Source organism: Eriocheir sinensis, chromosome 68 (genome assembly GCF_024679095.1).
Source record: "Eriocheir sinensis breed Jianghai 21 chromosome 68, ASM2467909v1, whole genome shotgun sequence".
NCBI classification, from domain to species: domain Eukaryota; kingdom Metazoa; phylum Arthropoda; class Malacostraca; order Decapoda; family Varunidae; genus Eriocheir; species Eriocheir sinensis.
This window is the reverse complement of record NC_066576.1, coordinates 8449002-8468967: the sequence shown is the minus strand read 5'-3', so window position 1 is coordinate 8468967 and position 19966 is coordinate 8449002. Positions and strand designations below refer to the sequence as shown.

The 19966-nt window shown below is 42.3% G+C and overlaps 1 protein-coding gene across 5 annotated transcripts in view; it reads right to left on the bottom strand.

Annotated features, from left to right (window-relative positions):
• The window catches only part of LOC126988257 (beta-arrestin-1-like), a 141034-nt gene that overhangs the window by 73967 nt on the left and 47101 nt on the right, over positions 1–19966 (bottom strand). For 3 of the 5 annotated variants that reach the window (XM_050846315.1, XM_050846307.1, XM_050846306.1), the window contains exon 1: positions 6295–6327. The exons of the other annotated variants lie outside the window; for them this stretch is intronic. In XM_050846315.1, the coding sequence (XP_050702272.1) occupies positions 6295–6312 (18 nt within the window). In that variant the 5' untranslated portion in view covers positions 6313–6327. Of the gene's footprint in view, positions 1–6294; positions 6328–19966 lie in introns of those variants that run through there. 5 annotated transcript variants of the gene reach the window in all.

Here is a 19966-nt window from a genome sequence, read left to right as displayed (position 1 = left end):
GGAAGTAATTGCTTTCTCGCACCTGTAAACTCGTGTGGCGGTACCCTATTCCCCTTCATTTAAACTTGTATATTAGATTGTAACTATCCGCAGTGGAGCCCGGGTGTTGGCGAGGGTATGTAGTGACCATGCCCAGTGAAATAGGAGAGTGGACGAACAGACCGAACCATTCCCCCAAACCATTAATTTCGCTGTTAAGGGGGGAAGGAAGAAAGGAAGAAAGGAAAAGTTGGAAAGTTTCGTTTAGTCGGCGCAACATCTGTGGTCATATGCCGGAGAGAGACAGAAGGGGAAGGCATTATAGGAGAAAGGAACAGACCCCAGGAGACGGGACACAACCCTCGATTAATACCTGGTACCCATTCACTGCTGGGTGGACAGGGGCGTAGGGTATCGGAAAAGCCGCCCAGATTTTTCCACTCCGCCCGGGGAATCGAACCCGGGCTCTCTTGGTTGTGAGCCGAGTGTGCTACCACTGCACCACGAAGCCCCCAAAAGCCTGCGTGGAACTCAAGGCCACAATCTAAGGCTGTGCTATAGCGTATCGCCTTTAAATTACACCTGTGCCGATGGATTCAGTACACCTGTCAACCTGCGTCCAATGAATCCATTACATCGTCAAACACCTGGTGAGTAAGGAGGAACCAAACCCTCACCTTTAACTCACACCTGTAAATCATAGTGACGAAGCCATTACACTGTCTAACACCTGGATAATAGAGGAGCTAATCTACCCTCTTTAATTTGCACCTGTAGAGACACATCCCATACACCTGTAAATCATATTGTAGAAGCCATTACACTGTCTAACACCTGGAGAGGAGAGAGGAGCTAATCTACCCTCTTTAATTTGCACCTGTAGAGAGACATTCCATACACCTGTAAATCATATTGTAGAATCCATTACATTGTCTAACACCTGGAGAGGAGAGAGGAGCTAATCTACCCTCTTTAATTTGCACCTGTAGAGACACATTCCATACACCTGTAAATCATATTGTAGAAGCCATTACACTAACACCTGGAGAGTAGAGGAGCTAATCTACCCTCTTTAATTTGCACCTGTAGAGACACATCCCATACACCTGTAAATCATATTGTAGAAGCCATTACACTGTCTAACACCTGGAGAGTAGAGAGGAGCTAATCTACCCTCTTTAATTTGCACCTGTAGAGACACATCCCATACACCTGTAAATCATAGTGACGAAGCCATTACACTGTCTAACACCTGGAGAGTAGAGAGGAGCTAATCTACCCTCTTTAATTTGCACCTGCAGAGCCACATTCACTATACATGTTAACCTGAGCAAGGAAGTACCGTAGTTACATCGTCTGTCACCTTGAAGTTACACCCGTCGATCCAAATCAATATACCTGCCAGCCTGAGCAAGGATGTCATAACAACGTCTGACACTCATCTAACCAACTTAACCCAACCCAACCTAATCTAACCAACCTAATCTAACCAACCTAACCTAATCCAACCCAACCTAATCTAAAAAACCTAACCCAACCCAACCTAATCTAACCAACCTAATCTAACCAACCTAACCTAATCTAACCAACCTAATCTAACCAACCTACATAACCCAACCCATCCAACCTAATCTAACCAACCTAACCTAACATAACATAACATAACCTAGCTTAACCTGACCTAATCTATCCAACCCAACCTAACCTAATCTAGTCAACCTAACCTAACCCACTCAACCTAACCTAATCTAGCCAACCTACCCTAACCTAACCCAACCCAACTTAACCTAACATAACCTGACCTAATCTAACCGATCTAACTTGACTTCTACCCTAACCAAACACCTGTAAACTCGCTTCAAACTCAGGTAAACTAACTAAATTAATACGCAGCGTAAGTAAACCAAACTTGGAAGCAAAAATCTAACCCCTCTTTTATCCCTCTTTTTTACGGTAGAGGAGACAGATCAATGGCTAAAATAAATTAACAAACATATGAATAAATAAATAAAAAAATACCCATAACAGACTAATCGTACAAAGAAAACAACGTAAAGGTAAGGTTGAAAGCATACGCTATAGCTGCGCGTGGCTTCGGTGCTCAACTTCGTCACAATGATCCTTGAGCCTGAAGAAATGATTGGTTGTTCTTCAGGGCTACAGAAACGAGAGGAGGAGAGTGTGGGTAGGTAGGTTTGCACGCGTTTGGAAATGAAAGTGGGTAGGCGGTGGCTGAGTGGTAGCGTGCTGGGCCCACATTCACCGCGTGATGGACGACGCGAGTTCGAATCCCCACGCTACCACCTGGGATTTTTCAGTCACCGCCGAGTGGCTTAAAACTACCCACATGCTGTCCTGAAGACCACCCATCAACCCGGACTCTAGAGGAAACCGTCCAAGTTAATCAAGAAGGAGTTCCGGGGGGCAGCATGAGCCAAGAGAAGATGACGCCACTATAAACACTTGCCTGCTCCGTGACGGGCTGGGGTCGAACACCATCCAGGCCCCTCAAGCAAGCCTATCGGCCCTATAGGCGTAGACGTAAAATAAATAAATACATAAACCGACTCCCAAAGATTTCTCAACACTTCTAAAGATGAATGTGGCTTGTATTTACCGAATATTACATGCGTACCTGTAAAGATAAGTAAAACCAATTACCTGGCTCACACACCTGTGCTCTCCCTGGACAGCCTCACCTGTCACCTGTGACGGGCCAAATTTGTGGCTTTACCGTGTACACACCTTGACCAAATTGTGGATCTTTATCGTGTACCAGATATGATTCTCTTCTTTCGTAACTTAACCCGGTAGCAGCGACGGGCCAAATTTGTGGCTTTACCGTGTACCAGCGATGGGCCAAATTTGTGCCATGATTTAAACCTCCCAAAATAGATGATGCATAAACTGACCACATATGCGTTGATATATATTATGAAATGGTTTGCGTGAGTGATGATTCTTTCTCATTATTTTACTTAGAGGGGCCTTTAACCTAACCTAACCTGACCTAACCTACGAAACATGACCCCTGCAGCTACCGGGTTAATAAGGGTGTAATATTCAATCATTATCTCCTCAATGGTCACTTTTCTTTCTTTTTTTTTTTTTTTTTTTTTTACGTCTACGCCATTAGCGCCGGTAGGCTTGATCGAGGGGTCTGGATGGTGTTCGGCCCCAGCTCGTCATGGCGCAGGCAAGTGTTTATAGTGGCGCCATCTTCCCTTGGCTCATGCTGCCCCCCGGAACTCGTTCTTGATTCACTTGGACGGTTTCCTCTAGAGTCCGGGTTGATGGGTGGTCTTCAGGACAGCATGTGGGTAGTTTTAAGCCACTCGGCGGTGACTGAAAAATCCCAGGTGGTAGCGTGGGGATTCGAACTCGCGTCGTCCATCACGTGGTGAATGTGAGCCCAGCACGCTACCACTCAGCCACCGCCTACCCTAAGAACTGAGAACTACACGTTTTTTTTTTTTTTTATCATACACGCAGTTCATTTCAGTCACAGCGAATAGGAAACCAAAGCCATTAACTAATATGAAAAAAAAAAGTATAACAAACAGAGAGAAAAAAAAAAAAAAAACGCAATTCTTAAGGATCACAGAAGATAATGATAGAAAATTACAACCCTTATTAAGATACGAAAAAGATAAAACCTCATTAACACACACACACACACACACACACACACACACGCGCCACCAGATTGTCGATATTCAAACTGCAGAGAGAGAGAGAGAGAGAGAGAGAGAGAGAGAGAAGGGGGGTCAGGCTCATCTTGATGCTTCGAAATGGGGAACCGAAGCACCAGACGAGCGACACTGAAGCGATTCGAAGCCTCATTCACTCACTCCCGAGAACCTGACGAAATGTTGTGTGAATCAGACTCTCTCTCTCTCTCTCTCTCTCTCCAATAAAGGTACAGTAAAGGTTAAGTGTGAGGGAGATCGGATGAGAGGAGAGGAGGAAAAGAGGAAAAAAGAGAAGAGAGGGAAAGCAAGGAAAGAAGAGACGGGAAAAGAGGAGAGGAAGGAGAGAAGAGAGGGAAGGAAAGAAAATAAAAGGAAAATCAGAAAGGAGAGGAAAGGAAGAAGAGAATGGAGAAGAGGAAAGGATAAATAAGGAAAGAAGATTATACATAACAAAAAGAAGAGGAGAGGAGAGGAAAGGAGAGGGAAGGAAAGGAAAACCAGAAAGGAGAGGAAAGGAAGAAGAGAATGGGGAAGAGAAAAGGATAAATAAGGGAAAAGAAAGATTATACATAACAGAAGAGAAATGGAGAGGAGAGAAGAGGAGAAAGGAAGAGAGCAAACGAGAAAAGAGGAGATAAGAGGAACATAGGAGAAGGGAAGAGAGCAGACGAAAGAAGAGGAATAGAAATGAAGAGAAAAATAAAATAGAAGATAAGCAATGGAGGAAGGAGAGAGAGAGAGAGAGAGAGAGAGAGAGAGAGAGAGAGAGAGAGAGAGAGAGAGAGAGAGAGAGAGAGAGAGAGAGAGAGAGAGAGAGAGAGAGAGAGAGAGAGAGACAGGCAGAGAGAGGCACAAGGAGGAGGGGAGGACGAGAGAAAGAAAGTGGGAAAAGATAAGAAGAGAAAAATACAGATAAAAAAACACGTTGAAACCGGAGCACTGGAGAGAGAGAGAGAGAGAGAGAGAGAGAGAGAGAGAGAGAGAGAGAGAGAGAGAGAGAGAGAGAGAGAGAGAGAGAGAGAGAGAGAGAGAGAGAGAGAGAGAGATTTACATAGATTTACATAGAAAATCAGACCACACAGACCCCATGGTCCAGACTTGGTGGTCTGTCCTTAAACCTAAGTGATTTTACATTAATCAGAAGACTCCAAAACGTTGCATTTCTACTCTAGTTGATATTAAGTTGAAGGAGAGAGAGAGAGAGAGAGAGAGAGAGAGAGAGAGAGAGAGAGAGAGAGAGAGAGAGAGAGAGAGAGAGAGAGAGAGAGAGAGAGAGAGAGAGAGAGAGAGAGAGAGAGAGAGAGAGAGAGAGAGAGAGAGAGGAGAGAGAGAGAGAGAGAGAGAGAGAGAGAGAGAGAGAGAGAGAGAGAGAGAATGAGAATGGAGTAAAAAGATGAACATAGAGAAACGAAGTGAAAATATATCCCTTGTTACTGTTAGCATGAGAAATGAAAAAGAAAGCGGGAATAGGGAAATAAAACGTACGGAGAGGAAAAAAAGGGGCCAAGGAAAACGTTATATGAGAATGGAGGAAAAAGACGAACATAGAGAAACGAAGTAAAAATATATCCCTTGTTACTATTAGCATGAGAACTGAAAAAGAAAACGGGAATAGGGAAATAAAACGTATGGAGAGGAAAAAAGAGGGCCAAGGAAAACGTTATATGAGAATGGAGGAAAAAGATGAACATAGAGAAACGAAGTAAAAATATATCCCTTGTTACTATTAGCATGAGAAGTGAAAAAGGAAACAGGAATAGGGAAATAAAACGTATGGAGAGGAAAAAAGAGGGCCAAGGAAAACGTTATATGAGAATGGAGGAAAAAGATGAACATAGAGAAACGAAGTAAAAATATATCCCTTGTTACTATTAGCATGAGAAATGAAAAAGAAAGCGGGAATAGGGAAATAAAACGTATGGAAAAGGAATTCACAAGTCATCCATTCAGCACACACACACCACTTAAGATACAGGCTGGTATTACAAGATACTCGCTTCTCACATCAGCTGTTTCTAAAGGTCAAAGGGGGAATCAATCAGGTTGTAATGAGTGTTTTTTAGGTTCAGGGTACAGAGGAAGGGTCAAACTACCACCAGGGTCATAAAACTACTCCTGGAAATGCCCACAACTCCTGCGAAAGCCTTGTCAATTAGGTGTTCTTGGGCGGCGAAATGTCTTGTGATACGACCCATAGAGATAGAAATGGTGAAAGTTACATCCGGGGTACCTAACCAAAGCTAGCTAGGCAGGGGTGGGGAGGGACACACATGTACACAACATCGCATATAAAAATGAGATAACATATATATAAAGTTTATATGCATCACTTTTTTTTTTTTTTTACAGCAGAGGGGTCAATTCAAGGGCATAAAAAAAGGTAACAAATCTTAAAAAAAAGCCCGCTACTCAATTTTATATACTTTTTTTTTTTTTATTGTAGAGGATTCAGTTCAAGGGCATAAAAAAAGGTAACAAATCTGAAAATAAAACCCGCTACTCACCTCCTGATTATCACGTGAGCCACAACAGTAACAAAACATTGGGTTACAGAGGATATATATAATACTACCTCTGTAAGAGATAGATATTTTTATGTATACTGATATGGAAAATTACGTACCCAGGAAAACAACAACATATATTTCGGTCACATCTCGTCGATCAAGCAAGTCTCTCTTAACCCAGTAACAGCGCGGATCATGTTTCTTAATGGTCCCTCTAAGCGACAAAAATGACAAAAAATCATCCCTCACATAAACCATTTCATAATATATATCAAAGCGTTTGTGATCAGTTTATGCATCATCTATTTTTTTGGGGGGGTTATATCATGGCACAAATTTGGCCCGTCGCTGCTACCGGGTTCAGAAAAGCGTCAAAATGTCGGTCAACTCAGGATTTCCGTCACCAAGAACTGTGTACAAGGTGAGGGGAATGTCTCTACAGTAGTTTCCCAGTGGACCGCGTTCACGGGTAAAATCTACTGCAGTGCAAAATGGGTTCTGTTGATGTAGGGGGTCAGGTGCAGGGCTGTCACGTTATCGTACTCTCCACACTGGATTTTCCTATTTCCAACACATAACGATCATTAAAAACCTTCTATAAATAACATTTTTAGCAATAACTAGAAATGGGTATCGTTAGTTTTATGAGTGCGGCGGTTTTTGGTCTGAAATAAGCGAATATAAGAAGCTGAGTACGACAATCTTGCAACGCAGGTGTGTGAGCCGGGTGCTTTAGGAAGAAGGGGAAGCGGAGGGAAGGGGAGGAGAGGAAGGGATGGAGGAGGTTAGTGTCCCGGAAAATGGCCTGAAGGGAAAGGGGAGGGCGGAGGGGAAGGAGGGGGTAGATGAGGCTTAATGAAAATGATGAAAATGATTAAATGATTAGGGTGGCGGTGGTGGTGGTGATAGGATGGGGGGTAGGTGGTGGTGGTGATGTTAGGGGTTGTGGTTTTGGTGGTGGTGATGAAAGTGGTGGTAGCGACTGATGATGGTAGGGGGATAGTCTAGTGTATGTGAAAGTATATAGTAGTAGTAGTAGTAGTAGTAGTAGTAGTAGTGGTTGTGGTGGTGGTGGTGGTGGGGAAGTGTATTAGGTGGTTGTGGTGGTGATGATGACTAAGGTAGTGTTGTTGTTGTTGGTGGTGGTGGTGGTGATTAGGGTAGTGGTGGTGGTGGTGATGATTAGGGTAGAGGTGGTGGTGGTGGTGGTGATGACGCCGGCTTATTGCTTGGCCAATCACGGCTTAGCTACCTGCCCCATAATTATGAACGGGAGGAGGAGGAGGAGGAGGAGGAGGGAAAGAGAGAGAAAGAGAACGGAGATCGTAAATTAGAAAAAGAAGTTGGTAATAAATAAAATCTCCAATTAGTGACCAATATTATGATGATGATGATGATGACGATGAAGCGAAGATTACGGAAGATGATGATATGTTACTCTTGCTAATGATGATAATAATGACAATAACAGAGAGAGAGAGAGAGAGAGAGAGAGAGAGAGAGAGAGAGAGAGAGAGAGAGAGAGAGAGAGAGAGAGAGATTATAAGAGAGAGAGGAGAGAAAATGACATTTAGATAAATAGAGAGAGAGAGAGAGAGAGAGAGAGAGAGAGAGAGAGAGAGAGAGAGAGAGAGAGAGAGAGAGAGAGAGAGAGAGAGAGAGAGAGAGAGAGAGAGAGAGAGAGAGAGAGAGAAAAAAAAAATAATATTAATGTGATGTATAAAAATATCTGGCGTTGGTCACATACAAAACGATCCTGGAGAAGGCGAAATCTTATTGGTGGTTGGGAATTTGTGGGCGGGGCTTAAGGTCACAACTAATGTAAACAAGGGCAAGACCGCGACATGCCCTTTGAAATAACACTTAAATTATATATTTTAAAATACAGTTAAAATACTTGCTTAAATGCATCGCTTCTGCTCTTAAATCCAGGGAAATTCGAAATCTCATTGGTGGTAAGAAAACAGTGGGCGGGGCTTAATATCGCAGCTAATGTAAACAGGACCGTGACATGCCTTTTGAAATAACACTTTAAATGTATATCTTTTAAAAATACACTTAAAATATTTGGTTAACTGCATCGTTTCTGCTCTTAAATCCAGGGAAATTCGTAATCTTATTGGTGGTAAGAAAAAAATGGGCGGGGCATAAGGTCACAGCTAATGTAAACAGGGACACGACATTCCTTTTGAAATAACACTTAAAATATCTATTTAAATGCACCGCTTCTGCTCATAAACGAAAGTGGTAATTAGCGCATCCGCCTGAGGATTTAATGGGCGTGTCTTGCAGCTTTGAAAAACACCCTCGCAGCGGCAGTAAAAAACATCATAAATATGGAGTGGAGCTCAGAAGAAAAACATTTGTATTTCCCGCCGCGTTCATAATTATCCGCGGGCTGATGATTATGATGATGATGGTACGAAAAACAAGGGAACAAAGGATAGAAAGACATTAAGTTACTACACACACTGCTCTCTCTCTCTCTCTCTCTCTCTCTCTCTCTCTCTCTCTCTCTCTCTCTTGTGTGCTCAAAAATATTTCTTCGTCTGATCACACACACACACACACACACACACACACACACACACACACACACACACACACACACTCATAAAACTTAAGTCATGCATATGAGGAATATTTGAGAGAGAGAGAGAGAGAGAGAGAGAGAGAGAGAGAGAGAGAGAGAGAGAGAGAGAGAGAGAGAGAGAGAGAGAGAGAGAGAGAGAGAGAGAGAGAGAGAGATAATGTCGTAACGTGGAATTACTGAAGTCATATTCTGTATCTCTGTCTATCTATGTCTGTCTGTCTGTCTGAGTCCATCTCGATAAGTCTTTGTCACTACCAATCCATCTAATATTTGTCTCTATCTGTGCAATCTCTCTCTCTCTCTCTCTCTCGCCTCCACTTGCTTCATTTCTTCCATTCCTATAATCTACTTACATATCTGCCCCCCCCCTCTCTCTCTCTGTCGCCTCCACTTGCTCCATTCCTACCATTCCTATAATCTACTTACATATCTGCCCCCCTCTCTCTCTCTCTCTCACTACAACGCACACAGTCACCCCGAAACAACAGCACACACAACAAACACGCGCCATTATTCTATCACGAGCATAATGTGGAACGTACAAAGAAAGGGGGGGGGGAGGAAGGGGGGGGGGAGGAGAGGAGAGGGGGAGGGGTAGGGGGGACGATGCAATATGAGAGATGCGCAGTTCCTTCTTCCTCATTGTCCACTAAAGAGGCTTGAGACAGGAGTGGAGAGGCGAGGAGGTGGAGAGGGAGTGGCATTGGTGGTGGTTGTCTCCGTTTGCTTCGCTCACACTCACTCAAGGCCGCTGTGTGTGTGTGTGTGTGTGTGTGTGTGTGTGTGTGTGTGACCATAATGTTTCGTTCAAGTTGCAATGGTTCATCTAGTCAAGCGAGTCTAAGCTCTTCCTATCTCCTCTCTCTCTCTCTCTCTCTCTCTCTCTCTAAGCGCCCAACGTTCACTCATTTCCGCCGCCATCACCGCTCCTCCACCACCACCACCACCATCCCTTACCCTTATCAGCACCCCTACCCCTCCCTCAACCCCTGCCAGCACTTCCACTCCCACCACCTCTACTACCAGCATCACCACCACCTTCATCACCCCCACCACCTCCACTCCGTCCTTCAGCTTTCCATCATAACACTAACTCTATCACGAACATGGCAAATAGGGATTGAGCGATGCGCCATTGCAAGCACGCACACACACACACACACACACACACACACACACACATACACACACACAAGGAAAAGTTGGATAATTATAGATACGGAGACGGGACCACACGAGCGTAAGCCCAGGCCCTGTAAAACTACAACTAGGTAAATACACACATTTAAAGATAGATGAAGACGGACGGAAATAGATGAACAGAAAGACACAAATAAGTAGATAGACTGAAAACTAAATCATTGGACGAAATAAATAAAATGCGCAACAAAAAATAATTAAAAGAAGTAAACAAGTTAAAAAAAATGGCAAAAAATAAAGCAATAATTAAAAAGCTAAATCATTGGACGAAATAAATAAAATGCGCAACAAAAAATAATTAAAAAAAGGTAAACAAGTGAAAAAAAACGCAAAAATAATAACGCAATAATCAAAAAGCTAAATCATTGGACGAAATAAATAAAATACGCAACAAAAAATAATTAAAAAAAGTAAACAAGTTAAAAAAAATGGCAAAAAATAACGAAATAATCAAAAAGCTAAATCATTGGACGAAATAAATAAAATGCTCAACAAAAAATAATTAAAAAAGTAAACAAGTTAAAAAAACGCCAAAAATAATAACGCAATAATCAAAAAGCTAAATCATTGGACGAAATAAATAAAATGCGCAACAAAATATAATTAAAAAAGTAAACAAGTTAAAAAAACGCCAAAAATAAAAACGCAATTATCAAAAGGGAAAATTTAAACAGACTTTAATATACTAAGACTAAAACAGTGACCAGAAACACACACACACACACACACACACACACACACACACACACACACACACACACACTTTTCCAGCAAGACTCATTCTCACTAAGGTACAAATTGATAAGAACTTTCAAGAAGACACACGCAATAGCTAAATGTCGCTTCCTTATAATGATGATGATGATGATGAGGAGGAGGAGGAGGAGGAGGAGGACGATGATGCAAAGCTAAATGTCACTTCCGCCTGAATTCAACTGTGTGTGTGTGTGTGTGTGTGTGTGTTCATTGTTATAATTAAATAAAAACTCTTTGTCAGATGTCTTTGTGATGTAGTTACGTTAATATGATATTCTTGTCCACACACACACACACACACACACACACACACACACACACACACACACACACACACACACACACACACAAATACGAACTCGACAGTCCTTAAAAAATACACACAAAAAATAACAAATAAATTAATGAAGAAACAAATAAATAAAATAAAATTACATCCCGTCCTAAAAATAATCTTGACTTCCATAAACCCAAAAAAAGCTTAATAAAGAGAACCAGATATAATATTAAAACAAAAAAACACGGAAGGAAAAATCATAAAGTTACTGAAATAAAAGAATAAAGAAAAAAAAAAAAAGATTGACCTTACAAACAGCAACTTCTACTTATTGTGATGGGGAGGACAAGGATGGGGAAGGAGGGGGAGGGGGGAGGAGGAGGAGGAAAGGTTAAAAAGGAGAGTAGGGAGAATAAACATATTGACGAGGGAAGGAAAAATATGCAGGAAAAATGGAAAAGGGGGTGAGAACGGAAATAGATCGGAGAATTTTTTTTAATGAAGAATTGAAGTGTAATTACATAGATGAAAGAAGGAGAAAAGGGGAAGAAAGGAAGAAGAGAGATGAGTAATAAGATAGGTATATATTAGAGGCGGCAGATGTTAAAGGGAGAAGGTAAAATATATAAATGAAGGAAGGCGGAAAGGGAGTGAAAAGGAAAGAAGTAAGAACGAAGGAAGATGGATAAGAAAACAAGTCGAAAGGAAGAAAAAATGTATGTTCTATGAAAGTAAATATAGAGAAGTAAAATATATTGACGGGGGATAAAAAGGAAGGAAAAAAGAAAGAAAGGAAGGACGATGGGTGAGAAAACAGGTCGAAAGGAAGAAAAAATGTTTGTTCAATTAAAGTAAATACAGAGAAGTAAAATATATTGACGGAGGATAAAAAGGAAGGAAAAAGAAAGAAAGATTGGTGAGAAAACAGGTCGAAAGGAAGAAAAAATGTTTGTTCTATGAAAGTAAATATAGAGAAGTAAAATATATTGACGAAGGATAAAAAGGAAGGAAAAAAGAAAGAAAAGAAGGAAAATGGGTGAGAAAATAGGTTGAAAGGAAGAAAAAATGTTTGTTCTATGAAAGTAAATATAGAGAAGTAAAATATATTAACGAAGGATAAAAAGGAAGGAAAAAGAAAGAAAGGAAGATTGGTGAGAAAATATAGGTATAAAGGAAGGTAATTGCTTCTATTATGAAGGGAAATAAGAAAAAAAGAAGTGAAGTGCCAATCATGGTGAAAATATTGGAAGAAAGATGAATTAAAAAAAAAGGAGGAACATTATGTGTGTCATGAAGTGAACGATGGAAAAAGAAAGCAAAATACAAGTCATGGTAAACAAAAAGAGTAATAAAATTGTGTGAATAAAGCAAGGGAAAGAAAAATGCTTTGTATTATGAAGGAAAATAGAAAAAAAATCAATTACTCAAAATAAACTCCTAAAATCACAACTTATGAGGAAAAAAAAAAAAAATAAAAAAAAATAAAAAAAAAGCAAAATACAAATCATGGTAAACAAAAAACAGTAATAAAATTGGGTGAATAAGGCAAGGAAGAGAAAAATGCTTTGTCTTATGAAGGAAAATAGAAAAAAAATCACAATTACTCAAAATAAAACTCCTAAAATTACAACTTATGAGATGAATAAAAAAAAGAAAAAAAAAAGAAAGGAGGAACACTGTGTTATGGAGTGAACGAAAAAAATAAAAAAATAAATAAAAAAGAAGCAAAATACAAGTCATAGTAAACAAAAAACAGTAATAAAATTGTGTGAATAAAACAAGGAAGAGAAAAATGCTTTGTCTTATGAAGGAAAATAGAGAAAAAAAAAATCACAATTACTTCAAATAAAACTCCTAAAATCACAACTTAAAATAAACTCCACTTTTCAAAGGTGTGTAACAGGTGTTTGTAAGTCTTACGTGTTACCGGAAATCACTAATTAAAGGTGACATTACGAGCATCTAAACAGGTGTGTGTGTGTGTGTGTGTGTGTGTGTGTGTGTGTGTGTGTGTGTGTGTGTGTGTGTGTGTGTGTGTGTGTGTGTGTGTGTGTGTGTGTGTGTGTGTGTGTGTGTGTGTGTGTGTGTGTGTGTGTGTCTGTCTCTGTCTGTCTGTGTGTGTGTGTGTGTGTGTGTGTGTGTGTGTTTGTGTGTGTGTGTGCCTGTGTGTAATAATAATAATAATAATAATAATAATAATAATAATAATAATAATAGGTTTATTAATGTAAGGCAGACGTATGGCTGAAAATATACAAATTAAAAATACAAGAAACTAATAGGTGTGTGTGTGTGTGTGTGTGTGTGTGTGTGTGTGTGTGTGTGTGTGTGTGTGTGTGTTCGTGGTCTTGTAACAGGATGACAGACAGATGGGATGCAATTCTTGATAAAATACAGTTAACGCGCAGAAAAACAGTGAGGCAACACACACACACACACACACACACACACACACACACACACACACACACACACACACGAACAATAGCCGCATTAAGGCCACAAACAGATAACCTTTGGGCAGGATGTCAGGTGTTGAAAACGGGATGATGCTGAGGCCCAGGAAGGCACACACTCGGGGACTCAAGCGGACCCACACCTTCTGCCTGTCCCACACCACACACACACACACACACACACACACACACACACACACACACACACACACTCAGGGACTCAAGCGGACCCACACCTTCTGCCTGTCCCACACCACACCACACACACACACACACACACACACACACACACACACAGATAGATAGATAGATATTTATTGACCACAACTTACAATAACAACGCATCAATCTCTATTCTACAAGATGGTCCAAAAACTAGCATTTCTTTAGGACTCAGAATGAAAATATACACTAAACAAAAACGCAGAATACGTACAAGGTAATAAAAGCACTTAGCACCACAAAACACACAAGAAACACGTTAAAAACAAACAAACAAATAAAAATAACTAAAACAGTTGAAATCTATAAAACACACTGGACTATATTTTAAACTCGGAATGAACATATACACTAAACAAAAGCGCACACACACACACACACACACACACACCACCTACAAAGGCTGATTCACACTATACGCAAAGTGGCCGGCACCGAACCGACAAAATACTCTTCAACGGGAAACCCATTGTTGTGTTCACACTGCTACGGACCTGCACGTCTCCGGCCGGACCGTCACCAACACTTGCCGGTCAGGATTGTCGGGGAGAATATTTTGCAGGTCCGCTCCGGTACTGCCCGGCCCAGAGCCTGTCAGTGTTGGGGAGTGTGAACACGCTTGTCACCGACCGGCACCAGCACACCAGACTCGCGTGGCCTCGGAGAGCGTAGCACCGCATATATTCATTCATATATTCATTCATTTATTCTCTCTCTCTCTCTCTCTCTCTCTTACGCAAAAGGTACCTAAGATTTAAAAGTAAAGCAATGAGTGGCAGTATTAAAATATAGTAGCAATAATAGTATTCATCAAAATTTATTTTGTCAATATATCAAACTTCGCTTGTAATTAATATTCATGCATTCATTTTTAGAATGTTTAGATATTTTTACACATGATATATTTTTCTCTTTCTTCTCTTTTAATTTTGTCTCTCTTTTATTTTCATTTCCTTATTACTTCTGCGCTCTCCTTCTTTCTTGTCTTTTATTCTTTTCATAATCTTGCCTGTGTTTCTCGCCCTTATGTTTTATCATCGTTTAATATTTTAGGTTTTTTTTTTTTCCCCGCTCAATCATCCTTCTCTATTTTCGTAGATCCATTGTTTGCTGTTGCCAACTATTTTTTTTATCCCCAAATAAAACCTTCAGCAGCTCAAGCAAAAGTTGCACGCATCGCGTGCCTGGTGGCTTGTCTGGCAGTCTGCTGCCTGCTGTGGGGCGCCGCGCGCAGCACCTCCAAGGTGCTTGAGCTGCGGCGGGCGTGGCAGGCCGCGGGCCCCCACACGAGCCGCCTAGGGAGGGTGCGGGGCCGCCTGGCAGAAACTCCGTGGCTTGGGGCCCTGCACCTGGCACCTCCACGGGACCCTTTCGTTGATTGCGGCCTGTCGCCCCTCGGCAGCCCTGGTGCTGGCGGACTGCGGGAGCCCCTATGGCTCGCGGCACACGCACGGAGGAGTCTGGACTGCCTGCAGCGGCAGGTCGAGCTGGCCCTCGCCGAGCACGAGGCGCTGGCCGACAAACTCCAGGTGGTCGCGAGCCGGGGCCTCGTCCTCACCCAGTGTATCCGTCTGTGAGCACTGCAGCGGCCAAGGAGCAGGGTGGCGTCCAGATAGATAGATACATAGAAAGATAGATAGATAGATAGACAGGCCGAGAGAGGTAGGAGCCGCCCGCACGTGAAGGGACACCAGCCAATCGATAGCCAGGCATATGAGCGACAGACCGACGACCCAGGGCTGGAAGGCGAGGCGAGAAGGCGAGATCAGAAAGTTTCGCCATGGTGAATTATTGGTTTTAACGGGCGGAGTGAGGGACGGGTGGCGGCCAACTCACACCCTTGTCCTTGTTACTAGGTGGCTTGTTGTCCTTTGGTAATGGGTCTTATGTGGGTATTATGGTCGATATTATAAGACATCTTCGCTTTTCATATCAGCTATTTCTAAAGGTCAAAGAGGGAGTCAATCAGGCCCTTATGAGTGTTTCTTTAGGTTCACGGTACAGAAGAAGGATAAAACTACCATAACATTAATCCTGGAAATGCCCCAAACTCCTACGAAAGCCTTGTCAAATATGTGAACTTGGGCAACGAAATGTTTAGTAATACTGCCCTATGATCCTTGGGTATCAGGTCTTTGTGAGTGTTAGTCAGCACCATGGAGTCTTTCTTAACCCGGTAGCTGCAGGGACCATGTTTCTTAAAGGTCCCTCTAAGCGAGAAAAATGAGAAAAAATCATCACTCACGTAAACCATTTCATAATATATATCAACGCATTTGTGATCAGTTTATGAATCATCTGTTTTTTTGGGGTTATATCGTGGCACAAATTTGGCCAGTCGCTGCTACACGGTGAAGCCACAAATTTGGCCCGTCGCTGCTACACGGTAAAGCCACAAATTTGGCCCGTCGCTGCTACACGGTAAAGCCACAAATTTGGCCCGTCGCTGCTACACGGTAAAGCCACAAATTTGGCCCGTCGCTGCTACACTCTGCTTCAAAACTGCGACCGGTAAGCGCAGGAGGCGGTTTTGGGGCGAGGCAGCGGGATGACGTCACTTGGAGCTAAAAAAAAAAAAATAATAATAATAATAAAAAATAAAAAAAATACCCGGATACCTGGATGGTTCGATTTCCGGGCGGAGTGGAAAAATTTGGGCGGCTTTTCCGATACCCTACGCCCCTGTCCACCCAGCAGTGAATGGGTACCAGGTATTAATCGGGGGTTGTGTCCAGTCTCCTGAGGTCTGTTCCCTTCTCCTATAATTTCTTCCCCTTCTGTCTCTCTCCGGCATATGACCACAGATGTTGCGCCGACTAAACGAAACTTTCCAACTTTTTCATACACGGGCAGCCAGTAAGGGATCCCACAAGCTTAAAATTCTGCCTGTGTGAGTGCCGCAACCCTGAGACAAGCACGGGCCTTATTCTTAACCATTTCGGCGCCCAAGCACACATCTGGCACACGTAGGTATTCGACAAGGTTTTCGCAAGGGTTGTGTGAGCATTTCCTTGGCAGGTAGTTTCATGGCTTGGTGGACGTGTGTGTGGTAGTTTAACTTTTCTTCTGAACCATGAATGTGAAAAATATATAAGAACCCGACTAATCTCCTTGTCTTCTTTTTTAATAGTTGATGTAGGAAGCGGAAGCGTCTGAGTCACGGTCGTATTGCAAGACATATTTTCATGAACGCTTCGTCGCTTACACACTTATATTTGACAGGGCTTTTGAAGGGGTATTGGGCATTTCCAGAGGTACATTTATGACCCTGGTGGTAGTTTGACCCTTCTTCTCAAACGCTTCGCCGCTCACACACTCGCATTTGACAGGGCTTTTGAAGGGGTATTGGGCATTTCCAGAGGTACATTTATGACCCTGGTGGTAGTTTGACCCCTCTTCTGTACCTTAAACGTGAAAAACACCCAAGAAAACCTAATTACACTTCATTTTGGCCTATGGAAATAGATGCATTGAGAGGTGGAAGCGTCTGACGGTCGTATCATAAAACATTCCATCGCCCAAAGAACACATATTTGACAAGGCTTTCGTAGGAGTTGTGGGCATTTCCAGGAGTAGTTTTATGACCCTGGTGTTAATCTGACCCTTCTTCTCAAACGCTTCGCCGCTCACACACTCGCATTTGACAGGGCTTTTGAAGGTGTATTGGGCATTTCCAGAGGTACATTTATGACCCTGGTGGTAGTTTGACCCCTCTTCTGTACCTTAAACGTGAAAAACACCCAAGAAAATCCAATTACACTTCATATTAGCCTTTGGAACGAGATGGCAGGAGAGGTGGAAACGTCTGAGGGTTGTATCATAAGACATTTCGCCGCCCAAGAACACATATTTGACAAGGCTTTCGTAGGAGTTGTAGGCATTTCCAGTAGTAGTTTTATGACCCTGGTGGTAGTGTGACCCTTCTTCTGTACCGTGAACCTCAAGAAACACTCATTAGAACCCGACTGACCCACTCTTTGACCTTCAGAACTAGCTGATGTGAGAAGCGAGTCTCTTATAATACCGACCTGAGAGTCCCAAATTTAGAACCTTCAAACAAACAACAAACAGACAGCAGATAATGTGTTTGTTAAGCGCCTGATTGACAATGGTGATGGTGATGATGGTGATGATGGTGAAAGTGAGAAAACCAACTTACGAGCATTCAGATAAACAACAAACACACAGCAGGTAATATTTTTGTTGAGCACCTGACTGAAAAAAATGGGTAGTGATGGTGATGATGATGATGGTGATGATGGTGAAAGTGTCGAAGAAAACCAACTTACGAGCATTCAGATAAACAACAAACACACAGCAGATTAAGTTTTGTGGTGAGCAGATGACTGACGATGGGAGGGTGTGATGATGGTGATGATGGTGATGACAGCGAGGATGGTGAAAGTGTCTGAGAAAACCAACTTACGAGCATTCAGATAAACAACAAACACACAGCAGATTAAGTTTAGTGGTGAGCAGATGACTGACGATGGGAGGGTGTGATGATGGTGATGATGGTGATGATGATGGTGAAAGTGTCTAATAAAATCAACTTAAGAACATTCAGATAAACAACAAACACACAGCAGATTAAGTTTAGTGTTGAGCAGATGACTGACGATGGGAGGGTGTGATGATGGTGATGATGGTGATGATGGTGATGACAGCGAGGATGGTGAAAGTGTCTGAGAAAACCAACTTACGAGCATTCAGATAAACAACAAACACACAGCAGATTATGACTGACGATGGGAGGGTGTGATGATGGTGATGATGGTGATGATGGTGATGATGGTGAAAGTGTCGAAGAAAACCAACTTACGAACCTTCAGATAAACAACAAAGACAACAGGTAGTGTGTTTGTTGAGCACCTCACTGACAACGAGAGATGATGATGATGATGATGACTACAAGGATGACGATGAAGGTTGAACAGCTTACTGACAATGAAAGGGTGGTGATGATGATAATGGTGATGACGAGGATGATGACGAGGCGGAGAATACTAAACAAACAAAGACCGCTGACCGCACCCATCACTGCGGTTGAGTTGGAGGCTTGCGGCGCGGAAACACCCATGACAGCCCCGTGCAAGTCATCACATAGTAGTAGTAGTAGTAGTAGTAGTAGTAGTAGTAGAGGGAAGGGAGGGAAGGGGGCCGCTTTTTTTTTATTATTGTTTCCTTTTTTGTGCCCTTGAGCTGTCTTGAATAAAAAAAGAAAAAAAATGAAGAGGGAAGGCGGGAAGGGGATGGAAGAAGGGAGGAGGAAAAGAGAGGAGGAGGAGGAGGAGATGGAGAGGAAGAAGTGAAGGGAGGTAAAGAAGGGGTAGAAGGCAAGGAGAGAGGAGGTAGAGAAAGGAGAAGAGGAGTTGAGGAAAAGTAGAAGTAGTAGTAGTAGTAGTAGTAGTAGGAGAAATAGTAGTAGTAGTAGTAGTAGTAGTAGTAATAGTAGTAGTAGTAGGAGAAATATTAGTAGTGGTAGTAGTAGTAGTGGTAGTATTAGTAGTAGGAGAAATAGTAGTAGTAGTAGTAGTAGTAGTAGTAGTAATAGTAGTAGTAGTAGTAGTAGTAGTAGTAGTAGTAGTAGTAGCATGTCTAATCTAATACTACTAATCATATTCTCATCATCATAATCACAATCATCACCATCAACAACAACAAAACTATCACTTAGCATTCAAGCACAGACAAACACACACTCAGCACGTACAACACAACACAGACAAACACAAAAAATTTAATAATCATCGTTGTCCTCCCCGTTTTAGGACGAAACACTAAACTCTGCAAAAATGACCTCGGGAAATGCACAACAGAAGGAGGAGGAGGAGGAGGAGGAGGAGGAGGAGGAGGAGGAGGAGGAGAGATTAGGCCGAGGAAGAATGACAATGCAGAATAAGACTGGAGAAAAAGAGGCAGATGAAGGATAACGGAGAGAGAGAGAGAGAGAGAGAGAGAGAGAGAGAGAGAGAGAGAGAGAGAGAGAGAGAGAGAGAGAGAGAGAGAGGCAGGCGCTTGATAACGGGGAGAGAGAGAGAGAGAGAGAGAGAGAGAGAGAGAGAGAGAGAGAGAGAGAGAGAGAGAGAGAGAGAGAGAGAGAGAGAGAGAGAGAGAGAGAGAGAGTGGAGACAAAGAGGCAGGAGAAGGATAACGGGGAGAGAGAGAGAGAGAGAGCGAGAGAGAGAGAGAGAGAGAGAGAGAGAGAGAGAGAGAGAGAGAGAGAGAGAGAGAGAGAGAGAGAGAGAGAGAGAGAGAGAGAGAGAGAGAGAGACATTATGGCA